The sequence below is a fragment of the Trachypithecus francoisi genome, unplaced genomic scaffold (genome assembly GCF_009764315.1).
Source record: "Trachypithecus francoisi isolate TF-2019V2 unplaced genomic scaffold, Tfra_2.0 Lachesis_group19, whole genome shotgun sequence".
Classification (NCBI taxonomy): Eukaryota; Metazoa; Chordata; class Mammalia; order Primates; family Cercopithecidae; genus Trachypithecus; species Trachypithecus francoisi.
This window is the reverse complement of record NW_022681464.1, coordinates 32,723,193-32,746,591: the sequence shown is the minus strand read 5'-3', so window position 1 is coordinate 32,746,591 and position 23,399 is coordinate 32,723,193. Positions and strand designations below refer to the sequence as shown.

At 47.8% G+C, this 23,399-nt stretch overlaps 1 protein-coding gene across 2 annotated transcripts in view; it reads left to right on the top strand.

The window, feature by feature from the left end:
• CABLES1 (Cdk5 and Abl enzyme substrate 1) overlaps positions 1-23,399 on the top strand; it is a 130,338-nt gene that overhangs the window by 86,634 nt on the left and 20,305 nt on the right. For both annotated transcript variants that reach the window (XM_033178142.1, XM_033178141.1), the window contains 3 exons: positions 18,917-19,013; positions 20,189-20,345; positions 21,431-21,534. In XM_033178142.1, coding sequence (XP_033034033.1) covers positions 18,917-19,013; positions 20,189-20,345; positions 21,431-21,534 — 358 coding nt within the window. The remainder of the gene's footprint in view (positions 1-18,916; positions 19,014-20,188; positions 20,346-21,430; positions 21,535-23,399) is intronic.

The window sequence follows — 23,399 nt, the reverse complement described above, 5'->3', positions numbered from 1 at the left end:
GCCCTCCATTCTTTTCAACATCTCAGGGAAGTGCTAGGTGGCAGCCAGTTGGTGCTAGGAGAGAGTGTCTGTTCATGCCTGGGTCTCCTCCTTGCTGCTTGGCAAGGCCTCCTATGTTGCAGAAAGGGCCACTGCATGGGATATTCAGCAGAGTTGGCTCCTCTGTTGGCCCTGGACAGAGAAGCAGAATGAGTGTGTGGGATCCCACCTTCTACATCCTAGGTGTGAACAGATTCAAATCCACTATTCCTCCAAATTTTATAGATGAGGAAACCAAGGTGCAGAAGAGGGATTTTTTTGTTTTGTTTTTTGTTTTTGTTTGTTTTTGAGACAGGATTTTGCTTTGTTGCCTAGGCTGGAATGCAGCGGCACAAACATGGCTCACTGCAGCCTCAAATTCCTACGCTCTAGCCATCCACCCGCCTCAGTCTCCCAAGTAGCTAGGACTACAGTTGCGCACCACCACACCCAGCTAATTTTTAAAATTTTTAGTAGAGATGAGATCTTACAATGTTTCCCAGACTGGTCTCAAACTCCTGGATTCAAGTGATCCTCCTGCTTCAGCCTCCCGAAGTGTTGGAATTACAGGGGTAAGCCATTGTACCCAGCTAGAAGAGGATTTTTTTCTATAACAAAAATATCATCAGGTCCTTTGTCAGACCTAACAGAAAGAACATGTTTGTTTCTGCAGCACAGTCTACTTCTGTACTCACAGAAGAAACTCTGAGCACAATTCCAAATATTGTGATGTAGCAGCAGGATTAAACAGCAGAGTGCTTTTAAAACTTTTTAATGAGCAGACATTGTATTTTTAAATAACCCACTTACCATAATTACGATTAAAAAAATTTTTTTTTTACTAATTATTGGGAAAACAACTATGCTGAAATAAAAATGTACTAGTAAATATATGCTAGTAAAAGTTTACTAGTAAATATACCAATAAATATATACACATACATATTTTATTTTATTTTATTTATTTTATTTTGAGACGGAGTCTTGCTGTGTCGCCCAGGCTGGAGTGCAGTGGCGCTATCTCGGCTCACTGCAAGCTCCGCCTCCTGGGTTCACGCCATTCTCCGGCCTCAGCCTCCGAGTAGTTGGGACTACAGGCGCCCGCCACCACGCCCGGCTAGTTTTTTGTATTTTTAGTAGAGACGGGGTTTCACCATGTTAGCCAGGATGGTCTTGATCTCCTGACCTCGTGATCCACCCGCCTTGGCCTCCCAAAGTGCTGAGATTACAAGCTTGAGCCACCGCTCCCGGCCACACATACATATTTTAAACAACTCCAGTTCATGTACGTATTAGCTAATGCCTTTCCAAGGGGGAAAATTCCTTTACTTTGACACTGAAGCTCTTTTTGTGACTGGGACGTAAGTCATAGAATTTCAGGGGTGGAAAGGCCTTCCTGCTTCACAGCGGAGGCACAGCTGGGCGAAGCTCGCCCACAGCCCCCCATCTGGCAGAGTCAGCAACCCTGGAACTCGGGACCTGGGCTGCCCCAGCCTGCAGGGCCGTGCTTTCTGGCCTCCATGTTTCCATTGTGCTCATGTACATGGTCCCAGCCACATGGACCTGATTATTCCAAACAAGCACAAACCTCCCACCCCTACCGATGAAGGCGCTAATGTACAGTTCCAACTTCACAAGAAAATTCTAAAAGCAGGAAGCTCATAGTTCATCTGCGGGGTACGTGAGCCTCCTTCCCGTGGAAAGCATCTGTCAGGGCGGCCTGATCTTTCTGGGTTTGTTTTCTGGCCACTTGCGCTGCACTCAAGCTTCCCAGCCCTGGCTCCCACCATGGCCTCCACGTTGTGTTCTTGGTTTTAACTTCAACACTGATTCTGGATCCTGACATCAGTTGATCAAAGCAGACAGACCAACCTTAGGAAGGCTTTATATAGTACTATCTATTCATTCGTTCTTTTGCGCATTAGGTCACTTGTTCTGCTCCCAGTGAATTAAGGCCCTGATGGAGGCCGGGGAAGGGGTGGGTGGGAATGAGTTACCAATCCAAGACAATGGAGGGTGGGCAGGGAGGCAATGGAGCCCATTTGAACTGCCCACAAATCCTGACCAACACCTACATTTATAGTAAACGTCCGGTCTTAAGTAAAAGCGAAGTGTTTGCTCTGTAACGTTTCTGTATCCCCACCACCCTCCAAGTGTCTTGCCATGCCAGCATGCCACCTATGTGGAGGGTTTAGGGGCTACCATTGTACGTCAGAATTCACTCACCTGCAGCCTGCTGAGCACCTACTGTGTGCTGGGCACTGCCACCCTGCTTTGGATACACTGGTGAAAGAAAATGTCTCTCTGTGTGTGGAGCCTACTCTCCGTGCCCTCTCTCGGGTCCTCTGTCTCAGTGGGAGATGGGAATAAGCTAGTAAACCAATCATCAAACCAAATAGCAAAAACATTGAGTCCTAACAATGTCTGATTAGAGCAGAGGAAGGAGTTGGGTGAGTTCAGATTGCAGGATCCAATGTAGTGCCCAGCGAAGGTGGTTCTCCAATTAGACTTGGAAGTGTGAGACCGTAGAGACACGAGAAAGGATATTGCATCCTCGGCATTGACTCTGAGGATGTCAGCGGATGATCCAACTCCTCATGAACTCTCAGGCAGGGCCTGCGTGTTGAGAGATTTAGTGATGCCCTATTCAAGCTGGAGTCCCATTTCCTAGCCACACTCAGCGTCCACACCCCTGCAGTGAGGGGCAGCGGAGAGGGCCGGGGACAGGAGTGAGCCCATCACTCAACCCTCCTGAGTCTCAGACCCCTCATCTATAAAACAGGGATGTTTAACCAGACACTACAAGGACCCTGCGAGCGCAGAAGGTCATTCTCATTCTTGTCAATGCTGCTGGTGCAGAAGCAGTAAGCTGTGTTGAACAATGAATTTATGAATGACACACACTGTCCACTCCCCATCTGTCAACAATCAGCAACTTCTCGAGCTCCTACCTGAATATTAATCTTCATAAGATTTTGAAAATTATACTTTATATTCTAGGGTACATGTGCACAACGTGCAGGTTTGTTAACGTGTATACATGTGCCCTGTTGGTGTGCTGCACCCATTAACTCGTCATTTACATTAGGTATATCTCCTAATGCTATCCCTCCCCCACCCCCCACCATAGGCCCCGGTGTGTGATGTTCCCCTTTCTGTGTCCAAGTGATCTCATTGTTCAGTTCCCACCTATGAGTGAGAACATGCGATATTTGATTTTCTGTTCTTGCAGTAGTTTGCTGAGAATGATGGTTTCCAGCTGTATCCATGTCCCTACAAAGGACACGAACTCATGCTTTTTTATGGCTGCATAGTATTCCATGGTGTATATGTGCTACATTTTCTTAATCCAGTCTGTCACTGATGGACATTTGGGTTGATTCCAAGTCTTTACTATTGTGAATAGTGCCACAGTAAACATACGTGTGCATGTGTCTTTATAGCAGCATGATTTATAATCCTTTGGGTATATACCCAGTAATGGGATGGCCGGGTCAAATGGAATTTCTAGTTCTAGATCCTTGAGGAATCACCACACTGTTTTCCACAATGGTTGAACTAGTTTACAATCCCACCAACAATGTAAAAGTGTTCCTATTTCTCCACATCCTCTGCAACACCTGTTGTTTCCTGATTTTTTTAATGATCGCCATTCTAACTGGTGTGAGATGGTATCTCATTGTGGTTTTGATTTGCATTTCTCTGATGGCCAGTGATGATGAGCATTTTTTCATGTGTCTGTTGGCTGTATGAATGTCTTCTTTTGAGAAGTGTCTGTTCATACCCTTTGCCCACTTTTTGATGGGGTTGTTTGTTTTTTTCTTGTAAATTTGATTGAGTTCTTTGTAGATTCTGGATATTAGCCCTTTGTCAGATGAGAAGATTGCAAAAATTTTCTCCTATTCTGTGGGGAAAGGATTCCCTATTTAATAAATGGTGCTGGGAAAATTGGCTAGCCATAAGTAGAAAGCTGAAATTGGATCTTTTCCTTACTCCTTATACAAAAATTAATTCAAGATGGATTAGAGACTTAAATGTTAGACCTAAAACCGTAAAAACCTTAGAAGAAAACCTAGGTAATACCCTTTAGGACATAGGCATGGGCAAGGACTTCACGTCTAAAACACCAAAAGCAACGGCAGCAAAAGCCAAAATTGACAAATGGGATCTAATTAAACTAAAGAGCTTCTGCACAGCAAAAGAAACTACCATCAGAGTGAAAATTGAGATTTTTTAAAATGTGCAGATCTGGTGGCTTCTTGCCACTATACACGTATTGGGCACATTTTTTCTTGGTGTGGGCCACGAGGCTAGGGACTTAATCAGCCTAGGCTTGGAAACACTGGAAAATGTGCAGGGTCGTTTTACATGCCACCAGGTTTACGCCAAGCTGGTAACGGATCGGCCCCACGGTGGTCTCTAGAGCTGCTGCTTGAAGCAGACTGCCCGAGCATCTAACAGGCACTGCAGTCTCCAGCATGCTCTTCCCTACCGTGATGGATGGCGTGGATATTTGAGGGAAGAGCACATTTCTCCAGGATTAACGAAGGGTGCAGTCAAGCATGTGTGTGAACATGACAAACAGAGGTAATAATAGGAGCTGAGACCTGAATGGTGCTTACAGTGTATGCATCCCAGGCCCTGGCCCACGTGCTCGATAGATGTTCACTCATTTCATCTGCCCAACGGCCTCACAAGGTAGGTGCCCGTATTACCATTTTACATGAGGCTAGTGGCCGAGAAAGGCTTAGCAACTGCCCAGGTGGTAGTAGGTGGGGGCAGGCAGTGTGGCTGCAGATCTGCCCTGTTGTGTGTGCTGCTGTGGAGGCGGGTCAGCCCGGGAAGCTGGAACGCATACTTGGGAACCAAGTGTGTTTCCCTTCATGATCACGCCTTTGGGGCTGGGCGTGCTGGCTCGGGACCAGTCCAGGCAGGCAGCACTGGCTGACTGGTGTGCATTTTGGTGAAGATGGAGCTTGGAGGTCACGGCTCATAGGTGTGCCACACACGCGCTGCCCTCTGGGGACCGGGTTGTAACTTTCGGAAGGCTTTGGAGCTTGCTGGTTCACCTGCAGACTTGCATGCTCCCTAGGCAAATACCAGACATCCCTGGGTGGAGTCTTAAGTGAAAAATACTCTATGTAATTTCCCCATCTGGGTAATTGTCATCTTCAGGATAGGAAGGTGTGTGTAGAGTGTGGAGCTGGTGAAATTCTCCTAGTGTCTGTATGGTGTTGATGCACTGGCTGTCTGCAGAGGTGTGGGTGTTCCTGGCTCATGACCCTGAAGTGCTGCTGCCAGCTCGAGTCTCCCCAGCACCTTTTCCCCAGTACACCCAAGTTGCCCCCTGAGCACCTCCAGGAGGCAATTTAGGGAGCAGTAAGGGTCTTTCTCATGCCCTGATAGCATGCATGAAGAACGCTTCTCTTTGAGAAAGGGTGCAACATAGTTGTATTAGAGGATTCCTAGTCACAGTACCAGGCATGTCTTCACTTCACAAAAGGATTTGTGGCAGGGCCACAGAGCTTTCTTAACTGCTCATAAAATATTGTTTGATTTACAGAGTTTGCTTGCATACGATAGGAAATCGTCTGCCAGATATAAGGAGATGCTTCCGTTAACTGTCCGTCTTCATGTTGTTTTACTTTAGGAATTCAAAGTCTTGCCTGCAGCATGAACTCCTAGTGGCTCGGAGAGACACAGAAGGGTGGAATGGAGGGTAGTTATGCTCAGTGTCCTGAGTTGCAGTCATCAGAGCCCCCTCTGATGGTTGAGGTGGGACCATGGTTTTCAGGTACCTTACAGGATTTCTAGGACAGACAGAAACCAGCACAGACACCCAGGACCAACACAGTGAGGGCAACACAGCCAGGACCCACTTACAGCCCTACCCTGGAGCTCTTCCCGTGGAAGTGCTGTTGACGCTGCCATCTGGGCCCCCCACCTTAGGCTTGCCAGAAGTTCTGATCTCCGCATGTGTTACTTCCACCTCCAGGTTTCCCGTGAGTGCTTCCGCTTAGCAGAACCTAGGCCGCCTTGGGAGCCTGGGAAATGTAGTTTTTAACAGCTACCTGAGTATCATGAGCTAGTCTATGGTCTCTGCCACAGTGGTTCACCAAAAGATCTGCCTGTCCCCAAACTGAACCTGGGGAGACTGAAGAACCCCAGATCAAGGAGAACTCAAGCCCCTGATCCAAACCTGGCCCAGGAGGGAGCCCTCAGGGAACCAAGGGTCCCTAAGAAACTTAGAAGGTCCTTTCCTTCCCCATAGATGTGCTCCCGTTAAGGACAAGACAGTGTCTAGTGCGACTGCATAGATGTCCAAATGGATTTCCAAAGCCCAGGGGCTCTGGATTCATCCAGACCTAACTTAAAACCTCCTTTGTGGTCCCCCAGACTTAACAGAAACAGGGCCTTTGAGGCTCTGGCCTCAGCACTCCTCTCCAGCCCTCTCTCAGCACAGCCCCTCTCAGCCCTAGCAAGCTACCTTAATGCATCAGGCTCTCCTCGCCTTTGGGGATACTTAGCCCTCTCTCCAGGCAGCTTTCTCAGTGCCCCACAGCACCTGTCCCCCCACCCCCAGCGCCACTAAGAGCCCCTTCATGTCTCAGGGCTTATAATATACATTTTAACTTATTTTTCACTTGTGGGTGTTGATTGCATCTTAATCCTCAAGGTATCTGCAGCACTGTGCACAGAAAGTAGTGGTCACTCTGGTTCTGTGTGTTGGGTGAGTAGAAGCAAGGTTTCTGAGGCTTTTGAGAATTGCTGTGTTCATGAATATAGTGCTTGTGCACTTGCGCGCTCTACCTGTCTATCTATCTATCGATCGATCGATCTATCTATCGATCTATCTGTCTTACCTGTTTGCTCCAACAAAGGACGGCCAGACTATTTCAGCAGAAGCAGGTGCCATCTCTCAGGGTCCCTCAGCCTGGTACCTCATCCTTGAGGGCACCTCCATAAAAGGATGGAGCTGGATGGCTGGCCATAAGGAAGGCCCCAGAAGGTGCTAACAAGGATGAACTGACATGGACCTCAGGGTCCTGCTTCTCTTCAAGTGACTCTGTCCCACCCACAGTGAAAGTTGCTAAGCCTGAAGTGACAAAAGAGGGCATCGAGTTGCACTTAGCAAGTGCTAAGCCCCAGCGAGGCCCCTGCCACCCATGAGCCAGGTGACTCCCCTGACATTAGCCTCACAGCCTGTGCAGTTCTCTCCGATCACGAGTGCTCTGCACCTGCAGAGCTGCTTACAAATACTTGCACCCTGAATGTTAAGCCCAGGGATGCCAAGGGCCTTTAGATAAGGTCACACTGGCCTCTGCAGTCTTTGCCTGAGTCCTGTTGGAATTCCCTGGCTTTTGGCTGGCAGGTTTACCTAATCCTCTATCAACTCCGGTTGTCTGAACATCTCCAAACCAGCAGCATGTGAGCTACATGTAAGTGATACAGCCCCATATTGTGCAGGACATATTCAGATTGCATCTAGCCTAGAGTAAGAAGAGGGCATTTCTGGCTGGGTGCAATGGCTCATGCCTGTAATCCCAGCACTTTGGGAGGCCGAGGCGGGCAAATCACAAGTTCAGGCGTTCGAGACCAGCCTGGCCCACATGGTGAAACCCCGTCTCTACTAAAATACAAAAAATTATCTGGGCATAGTGGCGGACGCCTGTAATCTCAGCTACTCGGGAGGCTGAGGCAGGAGAATCACTTGAACCCAGGAGGTGGAGGTTGCAGAGTAAGCCGAGATCTCGCCATTGCACTCTAGCCTGGGCAACAGAGCGAGACTCCATCTCAAAAAAAAGGTATTTTTCCCAGGCTCAGTTCTGTAGAGAGTGGGACGCTCTATCCTGTCCCTGGAGCCCCTCTCTGTGTCTAGGGTAGACTGAAGCCCATTCCTGCATCCTCCTCGCCACCACCCACCCACACTCATCCACACACGATCTACTCCTTATTGCTAGGCCCTTCTGAAGCCCAGCATGGCCATCTCTAATCAGGTGCATGTGTTAGGAAGCTATCAGGACTTACTGGCATGCATTGACTAAAGTCTGGATATGGGTTGTGCCCACGCCTTTCAAATAACACAGCTGTTGATCCCAGAGTCCCACTAATTACCAGGTATAGATTGCATGGCCACTTCTGCGTGGGGTGGCCCTGAGCTAATTCATTAAAGGGTATGTGAAGTGGAAGATTGTTAAGGTAAAGGTAATGCCAGACCAAAAATGAGTTGCGTAGTAAGGAGCACTCTTTAGCTCAAACATAGTCTTTTAGAGCTGGAAGGAACTTGGAGACTGTTGGCTTTCGCTTTTTTTTTTTTTTTTAAGCTGCAGAAGCTATTCTTCCAATATAAGTTTACATAGAATTGCAGTAGATAAAACAGCTAACCACAGAGCTGTTCTGGAGAATTGGGAATGGGCGCAGGTAGCCCATTCATCCCCAATCCCACCATCCACCTCCTTTGGTGCCTCCATTAGGAAAACCACAGCCCTTACCCATCCTTGCGATCATGCACCTATGGGCACCTGCGGCCAGGGAGGCAGTGTGGTACATGGGAACAAGCTGGCAGTCAGGCAGAAACCTCAGTCCTGGGAAATGAACTAGCCTTAGTGACCCCAGATTCACTCATCCGTAAAATGGACTATAATGTCCACCTCAGGGAGTTGAATGAAATAGTAAATGAAATATTATATGTGAAAGCTCTGAGCACCCTGCCAGGCTGTAGTAGATATTCATTAAGCATTAGTTTCACTTCCATTTTTGTCCAGTCACAGAGCGTTTTCTTTTTTTTTTTCTTTCTTTCTTTTTGAGACAAGGTCTCACTGTATTGCCCAGGCTGGAGTGCAGTAGTGCATTCTTGTCTCACTGCAGCCTTGACCTCCCAGGCTCAAGCGATCCTCCTACCTCAGCTTCCTGCGTAGCTGGGACAACAGGCATGCACCACCACGCCCAGCTAATTTTTGTATTTTTTGTAGAGTCAGGTTTCACCATGCTGCCCAGGCTGGTCTTATAATCCTGGGCTCAAGCCATCCTCCCACCTCAGCCTCCTAAAGTGCTGGGATTACAGGCGTGAGCCACCACGCCCGGCTGTCACAGAGCTATTTTCGTTGCTCTTTCTACATCTACTTGAGCTTAGCAATTGCCAGTCAGGTTCACAATGAGTCTGTCAGTGGTACAATTCTACAAACACACTGGATTCACCTTGAGATCTGCTTTTATTCAGTATTTTTTTTCCTCAGTAGTACATTTTTCTTAAAGACTATTTGAAAAATGTATAAAAGTAAAAGGAAGATAACAATGGTTGAGCCTCACCTCCTAAACAAAGCCACCATTTACATTTTGGTCTATTTCCTTCCAGTCTTTTTTTTTTTTTCTTAATACATACACTTTATGGAACGTGAAGAGACCATTGTTTTGCTTTGATCTTTCTTGCTAAATCCCACCTTTCAAAACAAGCCCATTACAGAGAAGAGGAACAGATGTTGCCCAGCTTTTTCACTGTAACTGTAACATCAAACCTTCCCATAGCTGTAAACACTCTTCTCAGATGAAGCTTGTAAATTATGCCATTTTCTGGGAAGAGTCCCAGCCTTAAACCAGCTCCTTTTTCCTCAGCTAACACTTGCCAAGGCCAGCCTGAATCTTTCTGCCTTTTATCCACATTAGTCACGGCCTTCTCTTTTCTAGTGTGGATTTGTGGTTTGGCTTGGCGACCCTCAGCTCACAAAATGAGTTGCAAGCAACTTTCTCAACTTCCCTAAATAGGCAGACCCCACTTAGTAAACAGCTTGTCCAACACTTCTATCCAAGACCACTGCTCTTCCCCTCTCTTTCCAGCCCCCATTGTGGGCTACTGTGCCACCACCATAGGGCCAGGAGTGGGAAATCTCGGCACTGCAAAGGAATTTATGGATTTACATGAAGAGAGGGAAGGAATTGTGAAAAACAGGAATAGCTTAGGGGAAAGGCTCCTGGAGTCCTAAGAAGGAAAGGGAAGTTCAGAGAAGAAGGTGAAATAATACAAACTTGACCTTTAAAATGTTGCTGAGCCGGGCGCAGTGGCTCACGCCTGTATTCCCAGTACTTTGGGAGGCCAAGGTGGGCGGATCACAAGGTCAGGAGTTCAAGACCAGCCTGGCCAACATAGGAACACCCCATCTCTACTAAAATTACAAAAATTAGCCGGGCGTGGTGGCATGTGCCTCAGCTACTCGGGAGGCTGAGGCAGGAGAATCACTTGAACCCAGGAAGTGGAGGTTGCAGTGAGCCAAGATAACGCCACTGCACTCCAGCTTGGGCAACAGAATGAGACTTCATCTCAAAAAAAAAAAAAAAAGATTCCTTAGGGTCAAGCCTGGACCAGGAAACCAAGAGAGAGACTCAACTTCCTCCTATTTTTTTACCCTCACACACCCTCTGACCTTTTGCTCCTATGACCCGAGCTCTTGTTTTTGCTTTTGGGCTGATTCAGTTACATTATAGACTCAGAGAGCCTTGGGTAGGCTAATCTCCACTTACTGCATCAACGAAAAATGCATTCTGAGTTCCAGCTTGCCAGCCCAGGAGCTTCTAGAGCACAACCCACGGGTGAGTGAGAGACTGCAGGTGTTGTGTTGAGAGCTAGTCCTAGAATTGTCCCTGTGCATGAGAGAACCGGCACCAGCCACCAAAGGCTTTTTATTTCCTGAGACCTGGATATGGGTCGGTTTTTCTGTACACGTGGATCTGACCAGAAGAAAGTAGGGGTGAACCTAGTATGATGTGAACTCACCAAACTAGGTGATTTCAGCAAAAAGAGTTTCTGTGATGTGTGTGTAGGTTCACACCTCTTCAGATAACCATACTTGACTGTATGATAGTTGCAGGGGTCACTTACTGCAGATGCATCACAGACCATGTGATGAAGAAGATGGCTTCCCAGTGGAGTTGCAAGGTGCCTCTGGGGGATGTGTTTTTAAATTGTCAACAGCTTTCACATGGTGTTTATATCCTTAGCTTTTGGCATTTGGGGGCATTCAGATGAGGTCATCCATTTGGGTCCATTTCCTGAGTGTTGATCTGTTTGCGACCCAGAGAACAGCGTCTTCTATTCTTAGACCCTTCAAGCCTAAATGCTCCCTGCCTGGCTCCAGGCCCATGCCCCCCTTCTTCCCCACCCACTTTCCCCAGAAAATTTTTGTTGTGGAAAATTACACATTCACAAATTGTGTTTCTTTCCTCACACCAAGCATATTCCCACATAAAGACAGATTCTGGAATGATCTCATGGATGACTCATGCTATTATCTGGCTGTTTATAGGAGCTGCCTTTAGACAAAGATTTGGCTATAAGCTACGTTAAGACCCCTTCATTTTCTGCCAGTTGCCCTTGCAGGGGATGGCTTATCGATGGAGTCCTCAGTGGGAGTGGGAAGGGACTTCTAGACTAAAAGCTGCTTTTGACTTTACTTTTGTCCATCAACTGTGGACTCTCTTCCATTGTCTCTGAACTGTGGAGGCACCTTCTGCTTGATGCCAGCAAGCAGGCCTGGTCCAAGATGGCAGCTGCACTGTATTGGAAGGGGTAACAAACGGGACTCTTAAGCTAAGAGGAAGACTTGTGTTGTTGACTTCCGGGGCATGTGTAAATCTCTTAATTAAAATTTAGCTCACAAGTGGTATTTCCTTTCCTAATCCAGCTTTCAGGCTTTGCTTTAGGTGCAGGAAATCTCTCACTCTTTATTCGTTTTGAAGGGTCTGGAAATCCTGTTAATATTTAATTGACTTTTAAATTATTGACACATCAAAGTGTTCAACCTATTGTTGTCCTTTGAAGAGCTAGTGCCTAGTGGAGCTCCTGGCAGGTGTTCCAAGGTCTTGGGCTCAGAGCGCCATTAGAGAAAGGATGGTGGAGAGAAGTCAGAACCACTCCATCTTGGAAGCAGAAAGCCTTGGAACCTAGTTAATTGGATCACACTTTTTCCGTCTAGTTCCCGGGTGTTAGATATTTAAGTCTTACGTCTTTTTTTAAAAGAGTAATATTAGTTCATTGATCATGCTCCCTGAGGAAAGGGCCATAGCTTGAACTTCTTGTTATCTAACAGGGAATCTTGTTTTCCCGTCAGAATCTATTCCATGCATTATGGCTCAGTGAGCAGCTGGCTGGGCCTCTGCCAGGGAGCCACAGAAGAGGAAAGTAAAAATCATTTTGCCTTTTACAAAAGACGAAGTCCAGAGTTGGCCGTTTTATGATTAATAATGACCTAGGTGTTCCCCTTTCGCCCCAAGATATCTAGATTAGCCACCTGCTTTGATCAGATGACTCCACAGCTGTGCGTGTGTGCTTTGTGCTGAAGAAGCCAAAACTAAGACAGAGGTCCAGGGGTTTCTAACAGTGAAATTACAGGCATTCAAGGAGAGCTGCGTTAAATTAATTTTGGTGCCATCCTATGAAGGATGAGTTTACACTCCCAAAATGAACCAACCTGTTTTTCTGCTCATTGCTTAAAGGTATAACTGCTGCTTAGCTGTGTCCTCAAATACGCTTTCATCTCCTGTTTTAATCCCCGCCCCCATCTTCTGAGTCTCTCCCTTGTACCCCCTCCAGTCACTCCCACTCACCTACCCCCATGGACCAGTTTTAAATGTCAGCCTTTGTTAAAAAAAAAAAAAAAAAAAATGTATATGTCTTTCTACTGGATATTCAGTGTGTGTGTTGCCTACAGCCTCTGCAGAAGTTCACAAACTTGCAGAGAATGTGAAGCGGCTCCTCTAGGGACACGTGCCTAAGTTGCAGCGCCTCCCAGGACTGTGGAGAGAAGGAATCAAACAACCTTGCATCGTCCACAGTTCCTTGCCAGTAGTTCAGTTAGGGTGTCTATAGAAATGGGATCATTTCCTACAACCTGACTAATGGTGTTCACCTCTGAGTAAAAGCTATAGCATTTAAACCTAATATACACAATTTCAGACAATATTCATGTGTAGTATTTGAACTTACCTCTATGCCATTTTTAAAAGGAAGTGGAATATAAGTAAATTAGTAGGGCCAGGTGCGGTGGCTCACGCCTGCAACCCCAGCACTTTAGGAGGCTGAGGAGGGCAGATCAACTGGGTTCAGGGGTTCGAGACCAGCCTGGACAATGTGGTGAAACCCCATCTCTACTAAAAACACAAAAAGTTAGCCGGGCGTGATGGCGGGCGCCTGCGATCCCAGCTACTTGGGAGACTGAGGCAGGAGAATCACTTGAACTTGGGAGGTGGAGGTTGCAGTGAGCCGAGATCATGACACTGCACTCCAGCTTGGGCAACAAGAGTAAAACTCCATCTCAAAAATAAAAATTATTAAAAAAAATAGTATTTGAACGCTAGATGTGTCTGGGAAAAAATCTTCTGGCTTTTTCAAAGAAAGTGAAAACTTCAACTTCAGTTTGCTTTTAATTACTTTCAGCTGCAGTTCCACATTCCCTAGCTCTGTTTCCTGGTGCTGGAGGGTTAATGCTGGCATTTTAGCCAAATAGATATTTCTATTTTTATATACCATTTTAATGAGAATTCGGAACAATGGTCTTAGAAAATACCAAGATTTCATCACACTCCACTGGGACTTCTTCATTCTTTTTCACTGGAGTTTTTAAAATATTCTTTTTGGGTGAATCTACACCATTCAGAGTTCCTTTCTGCATGCACCTCCAACTTTCTAGGCTTCCGAAAGAGAAGGACAGCAAAGACAGCAAAGACCATGGGTCTCGCCTGCTTTTCACTCACACATAAAGACTGAGCAGTTGCCTGAGCTCTTATGTTATGTGGCATAATGTGAAACCACTGTCTATGGGGGTCAGATATAATCAAAGAACAGCAATTTCATGTTTCATGTTAATATCAGAAATATTCCAGCAACACTGATCAGAGCCCTAAACTAATAAGAGTGAACCCAGAAAAGTTTGTCAGCCTCTTTGTGAAAGATCTATTTTTTAGATCCCAAGAGTCTTAACATATACAAATTCAAAAGCTATGAGAAGAAACGGACTTTGTTAGAAGTGGCTTAGATGAGATCTGTTTTGTTTGCTGTGGATGCTGACTATGTCCACGTCTGTACGCGTGCACTCTTAATTCAAACCCACCAAAATGGCAGCCCTGAAGTTAGCGATAACCTCTCCCTGAATCTGAGGGAGGAAAAGCGTGGAAAAGTTGCCCTCTGCCATCACGAAGCTGTCAATATTGTAGAGCTGTGATGATATTTATTACTATATCAGTGAAGTTTTGAAGTGTGAGTAGCTTTGGCGTCTAAGAAATAACCTCATTTCTTCTTTTTAAATCTACTTAATATGAACTATAAACCCCCCTTCTACAAGGCTGAGGGGAAATTGAGACTCACTTTTCACTGGGCACCCCTCCCTCCCCGTCTCCAGTATCGTGCAAAGAAGGGCCTGGAACCTACCGTAATGCCTAGGATTGGGGGAACACACGCTGGTTATTGTTCCTTTGGTTGCCCTAGCACTGCCAAAACTCTGTCACACCCGCCCCGTGACCCCTCCAGGCAAAAAGATCTGCTGCTCTGTGCCAGCTGTGAGTTACGAATCTTTATCATGGCGGGGAGCCTGTTCTTGGGGTGCTGATGGTGTAGGGCATGGGTCCCCTTTGATTGTGGACCCCATGGTCATTTCCCTCCCGACTTAGGTGAATCCTGCACTGCTGCGTCATCTGCAGGGGCCTGTAATTTAAACATCCCCAGAGGCAATAGGCAGAAAATAGGCCACTCTTGGAAAGAAAACTGGGAGACCAAATCCAAGTCACTAAATATCTGTGACTATATTATCTTGCCAGAGGAACTTGTAAGGGTAGCAAAAGTCCTACCAAAGAAGCACTGGGTCTTAGTAGTCACTAGCCATATGTGGCCATTTACATTTAAATTCATTAAAATTAAATAAAAATTCAGTTTCTCAGTCAACTGATCACATTTCAAGCACTTAGTTGCCACACGTAACCATCGTGTGGGACAAGGTAAATAAGGACCATCTCCGTCATCACAGGCGGTTGTGTTGCATGGCACTGGTCTGTAACGAGCCTCACGTGTCTCCAGTAGCAGTTAAGGGTGGCCCCACTATTCTTGCTTATTTTCTTGCTCGGCTTGGCCTTAGCAATTTAGAAAGCAGAATGACGTAAGTGGAAAGCCAGGGGGAAGTGGTGACTACAGTGAGTCACGTTGTTTCTCGAGGGACCAGTTCTGTGGGTAGGGTTGGTGGAGCCTTGCCCATCTTACGTGTGGTCCCAAGTGTCGCTGAGACGCTTGGACAATCCACTGGGTCTAAGAATCCCTGTTTCTTTAAATGGGTTTGGGTTTTATCTCATGGAAGGGAATCTTGGACTTGAGCACATGATTATATTTTTTTGGTAGGGCTTCATTTCCTTTGGCGGAAGTGCCAAGAAGGGGAATGTGGAAGAGGCACGACTGGTTTGGTTCTGCTAACTGTGATGTGTGATGTGCACATTTGGCGGCAGGCAGACAGCTGGCCAGGACAAGGCTGCCCCGGGGAAGGAGTGAGCCTGTGAGCAAATTGAAGACAGATGAAAAGGGGCACAGTGGAAAATCATACCGTTTCATGCCATCTGTATGTACCAGTACCGGCGAGACGGCAAAGAGCCACACTAGTTCAGCTCAGTAAATAGGTCGTTACATATCAGACATTGTATAGACAGGATATGAAAATGGACTGAGACTCTGCCCCTGCCTGCAGCCAGCTCTCCATCTGAGAACCGTCTCAGTATAGGCTTATTGGAATTCTCTTTATTTCCCTTGGCATACTCACTCCAAAAAGCTATTCCCTACTTCTCTATTAATTTCAGTCCTAAGTAACATTCTCCATCTGGCAAAATGGAAACAAGAAAGGAGAAAATTATCTGGGAGTTGGCAATTTGGAGACCACGCTCGCTGGGTTTGGCTTTGGAAAAGTAGGAAGCCCGTGGAACTGAGCTTCTGGTCCTTGAATGAAAAGGAAGACACTACTATTTTTGTCCTGCTCTGCATGTGGTCAGTCCCCTCCCTCCCTGCCCACCACAGGTATTTTTGCCTTATTGCCTTGTTCACTTTTTTGCTTTGTAGGCACTTCTCTATGCCAGTGCCCCGATGCATTCATCATCTCCATCCGTAATTGCTTTAAGAAGTCTTTTAAGAATCGCCCTGGGTTGCCTGCGTAGCAGGTGCAGCAGTAGGGCAGACGGTCTTGTGGATGTGAACAGAGTTGGTTGTTGGCTTTCGTCTGCATGACTTTGGTGTCGATTCTGAATGGGACTCCAGAGATGTTTTGAGGGTGGCACTACCATGGCCTCCCAGGAAGCCTGCTGTGGAAATGCAGCACTTACTGGACACAGAAGGTCATGGGCATTTCTGTTAATCAGACTCCACATTATAGGTAGGATAAGGGAACCGGCTCCTTCATGTCATGCTCAGAGACTAGGATGATGGCTTAACAGAGTCAGAGCATCCCTGCTTTTTTTCTATATTTGAGGATAGCTTTTTTTCCCTTCTCTTCTCGACACTCGTTTGGCTCCCTTCTCTCTTCTTACCTGATGACTTTGTCTTTGGCTGGGAGCAGTTTGCCCCTGCAGTATATTTGTTCTTGCATAGGTTGTAGGAGATTGGCCCCTGAATGTGGTCCCTCCATCCAGGCCACACAGCAAGTATGCTGTGGGTCTGAGGTGACTGACGAACAGGCACTGGGTGTCAGAGAGAACATGAAGACCTGGTCATTCGCAAACATGGCTGCAGTTTTGATGCGCCTGGGGAGTGTTTAGAACTCCCGATGTCCAGGTCACACCCCATGCCAACTGTCTGGGGGTGGGAGCCAGATAACAGTTTATCAGAGATCCCCAGGCGATTCTAATATGTGGCAAATTTTAAAAATTACTGTAAGGGAAGGGTGTGGTCCTTTGGGATGTGAGCAGTTACAGCTGAGCATAGCCACAGCGAGTCCATCTTGCATCTCCACGGCAATGTGATGTACTAGAAATGACACTGGATGAACTCTCCAGCCTACCATCCTAGTGACCTTGGCAATCTCACAAGGGCCTCAGTTTCCTCCTCTGTAAATTGGATCAAAATAGTAGTGCCTTTCTCATAGGGTCATCTTAAAGAACCAAAGAAATGATGTGTGAGTCTTTGTGATTTGTTTTTCTAAGACCACCAGAGCGGGCACAAAAGAACCAGCGACTAGGCAAGGGTAGGAGCAAAACTGCAAGTTTATTTTGGTCACCTAGCTTCAGGGGAAGAAGGTGGGTAAGGAGAGGTCTGTCGGCCGCTGGCAGATGAGGCCCCCAGAGTCGCCCGTGGAGCTCTCGGACGGAGTTCTCACAGTCCTGACATCCCGACAGGAGTGGGGCTGTGAGAAGGCCGTGCGTGGCGTCCCTCCGGAGCGGCTTTTCTAGGAGTGGGAGGGCAATAGGCGGGGCACGGGCGTGTCGGGGGGCGTTCCACAGGTGCGACCAGGTAAATCTTGATCTCTTCGGATTGACGTCACCTGGCGCATGCCCAGTTGGTCTGCACCTTCCTGGGCGCCGGCTGCATTTTTGCGCGCGCGGGTAAAGCTGGGGAGGGGGGGGATGAAGAACCCGGAAGTGCACCATCTTGGCTCCATTCATCCAAACACTTTGGAAATAGTAAAGTGCTAAATAAATGCTTGTTTGGCCAGGCATGGTAGCTCACACCTGTAATCGCAGCACTTTAGAGGCCAAGACCGGAGGATGGTGCGTGTCCAAGAGTTTGAGGCTACAGTGAGCCATGATCACACCACTATACTCCATCCTGAGCAACAGAGCAAGACTTCGTCCCTGAATGAATGAATGAATGAATGAATACTTGTTATTACTAGAGATTATTCTTTTATTAAAAGATACTCATTTTCTAGGTGGTTTGGCAAGGTAGTAGAGGTGACTACTGTGGCATTAATTCTTTCATCACCAACAATACACCCAGGAGGTGTTTATGGTAAGAATTTGTTTCTCCTAAGAAAGGGGAGCAGCAAGGAGAGGTGGTCTCACACAACATTAGAAAGAACCCAGGCCGGGTGCTGTGACTCACGCCTGTAATCCTAGCACTTTGGGAGGCCAAGGTGGGTGGATCACCTGAGGTCAGGAGTTTGAGACCATCCTGGCCAACATAATGAAACCCCTGTCTCTACTAAAAATGCAGAAAAAGTAGCTGGGCATGGTGGTATGCACCTGTAATCCCAGCTACTCAAAAGGCTGAGGCAGAAGAATTGCTTGAACCTAGGAGGCAGAAGTTGCAGTGAGCCGAGATCGTGCCCTTGCACTCCAGCCTGGGCAACAAGAGTGAAATTCCGTCTCAAAACAAAACAAACAAACAAAAAACAGAAAGAAAGAAAGAACCCAGCAGCTAGATTCCAGCAAACTGTGGTCCCACGGTGCTCAGGGAATGCTCTCTGGCCTCATGTTCACTGGCCGTCTCTAGGAACATAAGGGGTCTCGTGGAAGAAGGAGGGATGTCTGTAAACCATCAGCTTCATCTTCAGGCTTTCTGTTGAGTTGGATTTCATTTACGTCAAAGTGGTTGCAACAAGGGCATCACTGGCAAGCCCCCGAGGAGGGAAAAGGGCTGTCCCATCACCATGGCTCACCTGGTCATTGGCATCAAGCCCCCGAGGAGGGAAAAGGGCTGTCCCATCACCATGGCTCACCTGGTCATTGGCATCAAGCCCCCGAGGAGGGAAAAGGGCTGTCCCATCACCATGGCTCACCTGGTCATTGGCATCAAGCCCCCGAGGAGGGAAAAGGGCTGTCCCATCACCATGGCTCACCTGGTCATTGGCATTGGTGTGACCGTGTTGTCTCATGCAGTAAGCATCCTCATGGCTCTTTGGGGTGCACACAAAAGCATTTTTTTTTTCCCTCTGGCTTGTCCTCCCAGGGACTTGAAGTTGGATGGAGGAAGACAATCAGCTGGCGCAGTGAGTTTGAAAGAGATCATTGGTCTGGAAGGTGTGGAGCTGGGTGCTGATGGGAAGGTAAGGCTGCCAGGCGGCCGGTCACCGAGTTGTGCTGAAGGCACAAGGGTCAGGAAGCAGAGGACGGGGACAGCCCATAAGCCTCTCTCAAGGTGGAGGGCTCAAGGTCTGGGGCAGATTCCCAGGCATGTGATGCCAGCCTGCCCGGCTCCCCTAGTGTGCAGCCGGTGACTGAGTAGCAGCACGGCAGGAGTTCCCACGGCACGTGCATTTCTCTGCCAGTGCTGTTTACAACTGAATGTGCAGTTGTGAGTACCTCACACACAGGCATGTTCCGGGGTGGAATGATGAGTGGATTGAGCATCTATTCACTGGTGGTGTCAGCAAACAGTATTCAGGCTACTAGAAAGTGTCCTAGCTTCCCATGAGTCCCTCAGTCTTACACCGTGACCACAGGGCAGCAGGGTGGTCACATTCCTCTTCCATCCACGTGCAACAAGCCATGGGGTTGAAGTCTCAGGAGTGAAAGGTTGAAAGATGACCCTCCCCTTTGTGCAGGGTCCAGACAGTCCTCATCAACCCTTCCAAAATCCGTGTATGCAATGATGCAGGTGTTCCTTGGGGGATCTGTCCCGGGGTAGTCTGTTTGCTGGTGAGGCTGCTGGGAGCTCAAGGTGTAGATGGGGTGCATGCAAGATGCTTGCCTGGGCAGGTGAAAAGCGATGCATTTGCTCTGTTCACCCAACGAGGAAGTGTCCCCATAGGAGCCAGGGAGAATGGGATAGAGTGGAGGGTCATAGGCAGCGTCTGCCAGAGGAGCAGGGTAGGAGGCCACAGCCCTCACCAGGGACTCTTGGGGCCTGAAGTGTTCTGGGATTCTGCACTTGATGGATTATAAAAAGCAATGCAGTGTGTGCCTCGTGGATTATACAACACCCCAGCAGGTTCTGAGATAGTACCTTATTGTTAAATACATTCATGTTTCTTCCATGTGATAGGAACAGTCAGACCCAGTGGGGAAGTTAAAACTATGTGTAACCTTAAGTCAGTTGAGGTTGGGTGTTGGCACCAATGAGTACCAAAACAAATGTCATTGTTCAGATCTCATTGGATTTCAGAATTGCAAATAGGAGAAAGTGGACTTGAACGTGGGGTGACAGCTGTAGCTTGATCAGAATGCAGAGCTAGCAATGCCTTGGAATAATCACTGGCCTGTTTTTGTCTTCACTTTTTAGACTGTTTCCTATACCCAATTTCTGTTACCCACAAATGCCTTTGGAGCCCGGAGAAATACCATAGACTCCACCTCCTCTTTCTCCCAGTTCCGTAACTTGAGCCACCGCAGCCTCTCCATAGGCCGGGCAAGCGGCACCCAGGGGAGCCTCGACACAGGTAACCGTGGCCTGGCTGGGTGTGGTAGCTCGTGGTGGGAGGTGTCTCTTTACATGGGGATTGGGTCTCCCTGTGATGCAGACTGGAAGACGGGGGCCTACAGGTGACGTGACTTTTAGGAAAGCCTGATCTCAGGCCATGCAGGCCCACAGTGAAGCCACAGGTGATTTCTCTCTAATCAGATGCCCCAGTCATTGACAGCCTGAACTTCCACGTGGAGAGACGCCAAGGCCATGCACACCGTGCAGAGATGGCTGCGTCTCCCAGCCTCCCTGACCACTCAGCTCCTCCCAACAATGACCAGGTTCTGTCCTATATTTTCATGGTGCTCAATTCGGACTTTTAGAAAGAAAAATCTGGGCTCTGAAATGCAGGTTCAGGTGTGAGAGTTTCCTTTGTGCCGGTCCTAGTGGGTGAGCCAACTTGGCGGCTGAAGGAAGACTTGCACACTTCTAGCTTTGCTGATCAAACCTTTGTAAGAACTGGCACATGGAGAAAACACTTTAGAAGGCAGTGCTGTTTCTACTCTCAGGGAAATTCCAGGTGAATGTGAAGTTCCCTAGGTCTGCCCAAGTGCTGAGTTCTAAAGCCCTGTCCTGGTGTTCCGGCCACCTCTGATCGTTCACAGCTGTGCCTTGGTGGCCACTCTGATTTGTATTCACACAGACACAATAGCCTGCCTGGAAGTATTCACAGCAAATCGTGCTGCACAGGCATCTCCGAATTTGATCTGCAAGTTTGAACAATGAGCCTCTTCGGGGCCACACTCTGAGAGTGTCCTCTGCATCTTGCACACTGTGTAAAGTTTTTTGCTCTCCTGGCTCAGGGAGATTAATACATAATTTTCTAAAATGGAAAAAAACATCAGGATGTTTAGAATTTGGTGAACCCTTTGGAGAGGAGAATGCACTTAACTGGCACGCGGAGATGTCTAATAAAAGTCAGTGAGTGCGGTGACGTTGTGCTAAGTGCCCTAAAGCCAGCCTTTCCTCAGTGCAGCCATACTTGGCATTCTCCTGGCTGTCTCTGCTGGGGAGGGTCCGGAGCCGCTAATTATCACTTTGCATTTTGCATGTGATCTGCAGGTAGTGACCTGGGAGACTTTATGGACTATGACCCAAATCTCTTGGATGACCCCCAGTGGCCTTGTGGCAAGCACAAACGCGTTCTGATCTTCCCTTCCTACATGGTGAGTAGTGTGGAAAGGAGGCTCGGTTTGCCACAGCCCCTCAGTTGCCCCAGCATGGTTGGAGGTGACTGGGGGCGTGTTCAAAGACTTTTCTGCCTGGGGGGCCTTCCTGAGGAGCTCCCCGGTGTGGGTGCCCACGGATGGACCAGTACTGCCTGCTGTCCAGAATCCTGCCGGCCACCTGGCCTGCAGACACCACTTTCAGGATGCTTGCGAAGGCCGGGCTGCCGGTGGCCACAAAGTCACCAGCTCAGGTTGGAGGACCCTCTCTTCTGAAGGGGGATGTCCGAGCTTATACCTCCACAGACCCCAGTGGAGAGGACCAGGCTCATCCCTGGGAGTGCTGAGTTCAAGTAAAGCTCTGTTTGGAGTTCCTTGGTAGCTGCAGGCCTTCCTGTGCACGCTGAGCAAACATTTGGCCCCAGGCTGGGGATGACAGAATTCTCTCCTGGGAAAGCGAAAGTAGGACACTGTGGGTGTTACATGCGAAACCTTTCTCTGCTGTTTTGATTTCATGGACTCTTCCTGTTTTTCCCTGTGTGTCATTTTGGTTTCTGCTCTCGGCTGACCACTGTTTCCCATCACCAAGGGCTGCCATCTCCTCTGCAGACACCAGAGGGGCCTGGCGGGGCCCTGGGTGCTTTCTCTGGGCCACTTGCCCTGACTCTTGCGGCAAGCAGAGCCCCGCCTGCTATGGGAGGAAGGGGAGCTGCACTTTTTCAGAAGAGTCGACTGGCCAGGTCTGCCATGCACAGCATCAGGTGGGAGCCGTCCACCCAGAACACCCCCACCGCCTCCCTGCCTTTTGCATGTTCTGGCCCATGAGCCGGGCCTGGCAGGGCCAGCACAACCAAGCGCTTCCTCCTCTGGTTCCCTCCCTCCCCTGCTCCCAGCCTGAGCTGTTCTCAGGAGTCCCAGCCTTAGGAGTGAACCAGGAGGTCTTTTTTCTCTAGGCTTTTGTATCTGCAGTAGCCAGAGTGGAAACCAATCCCCGTACTCAAAGGACACCCACATCTTCATTCAGAACTTAGGGTTCTCTGCTGTTTGTCAGAGAAACACCAGGCAGAACTTGGGGCCTTGCCAGTTACTTTCAGCGTTTATCTTCTTGTTCTTTGGCACATCGTTCATTGGTCACTCTCATACGCCACATGGCGTCAGAATGCAAGTCATTGGAGAATGCATTCAAGTCAAAGTCATTTAGTGTAAAATTGTCCCTACTCCTCACTCTCCCTCACTCATGCCCCAACTCCTAACACAGAAAGCAAAACCAGCGCCATGTGTAGTTACTTTTCTTCCACTCTGTGACCTGTTTATTTAAAAAAACAAGGCATATTCATCTTTGGCAGAGGCTAGCACGTAATAAATGTTCAATAAATGGCCAGAATGATTGCCCTGATATCAAGGGGGCAGCACCTCGTGTAAGAATAAGGATGCTTTATGTGGTTCACTGCCTTATTTATTAAAATTCACTTTATTTATTAAGCAACGTGGCCAGGAAACTGGCTCAGGGAGTCCAAGTGAGGCTCTCCAAGTTGATAGATGGGAAATGGGGGATCAAGGGTAGAACTCCTGGCTCGGGACTCTTTTCATGCTCCCACCTGTCTCTGAATCCCACATTCCTCAGCAGTCAGCCCCAGAACTGCCGACCTCGGAGTTGGACATGAAGATCATTCTTTGGGCCAACAGTGTAGCAGAGTTCTAGGTAACCAAGAGAATAGGAAGGTGCACTATTTCTTTTTTTTTATTTTATTTTTTTATTTTATCAAATATCATGGGAATTCCTAACATTTGCACAGTACTTTATAGTTTATTTTTATTTTTATTTTTTATTATACTTTAAGTTCTAGGGTACATGTGCATGACGT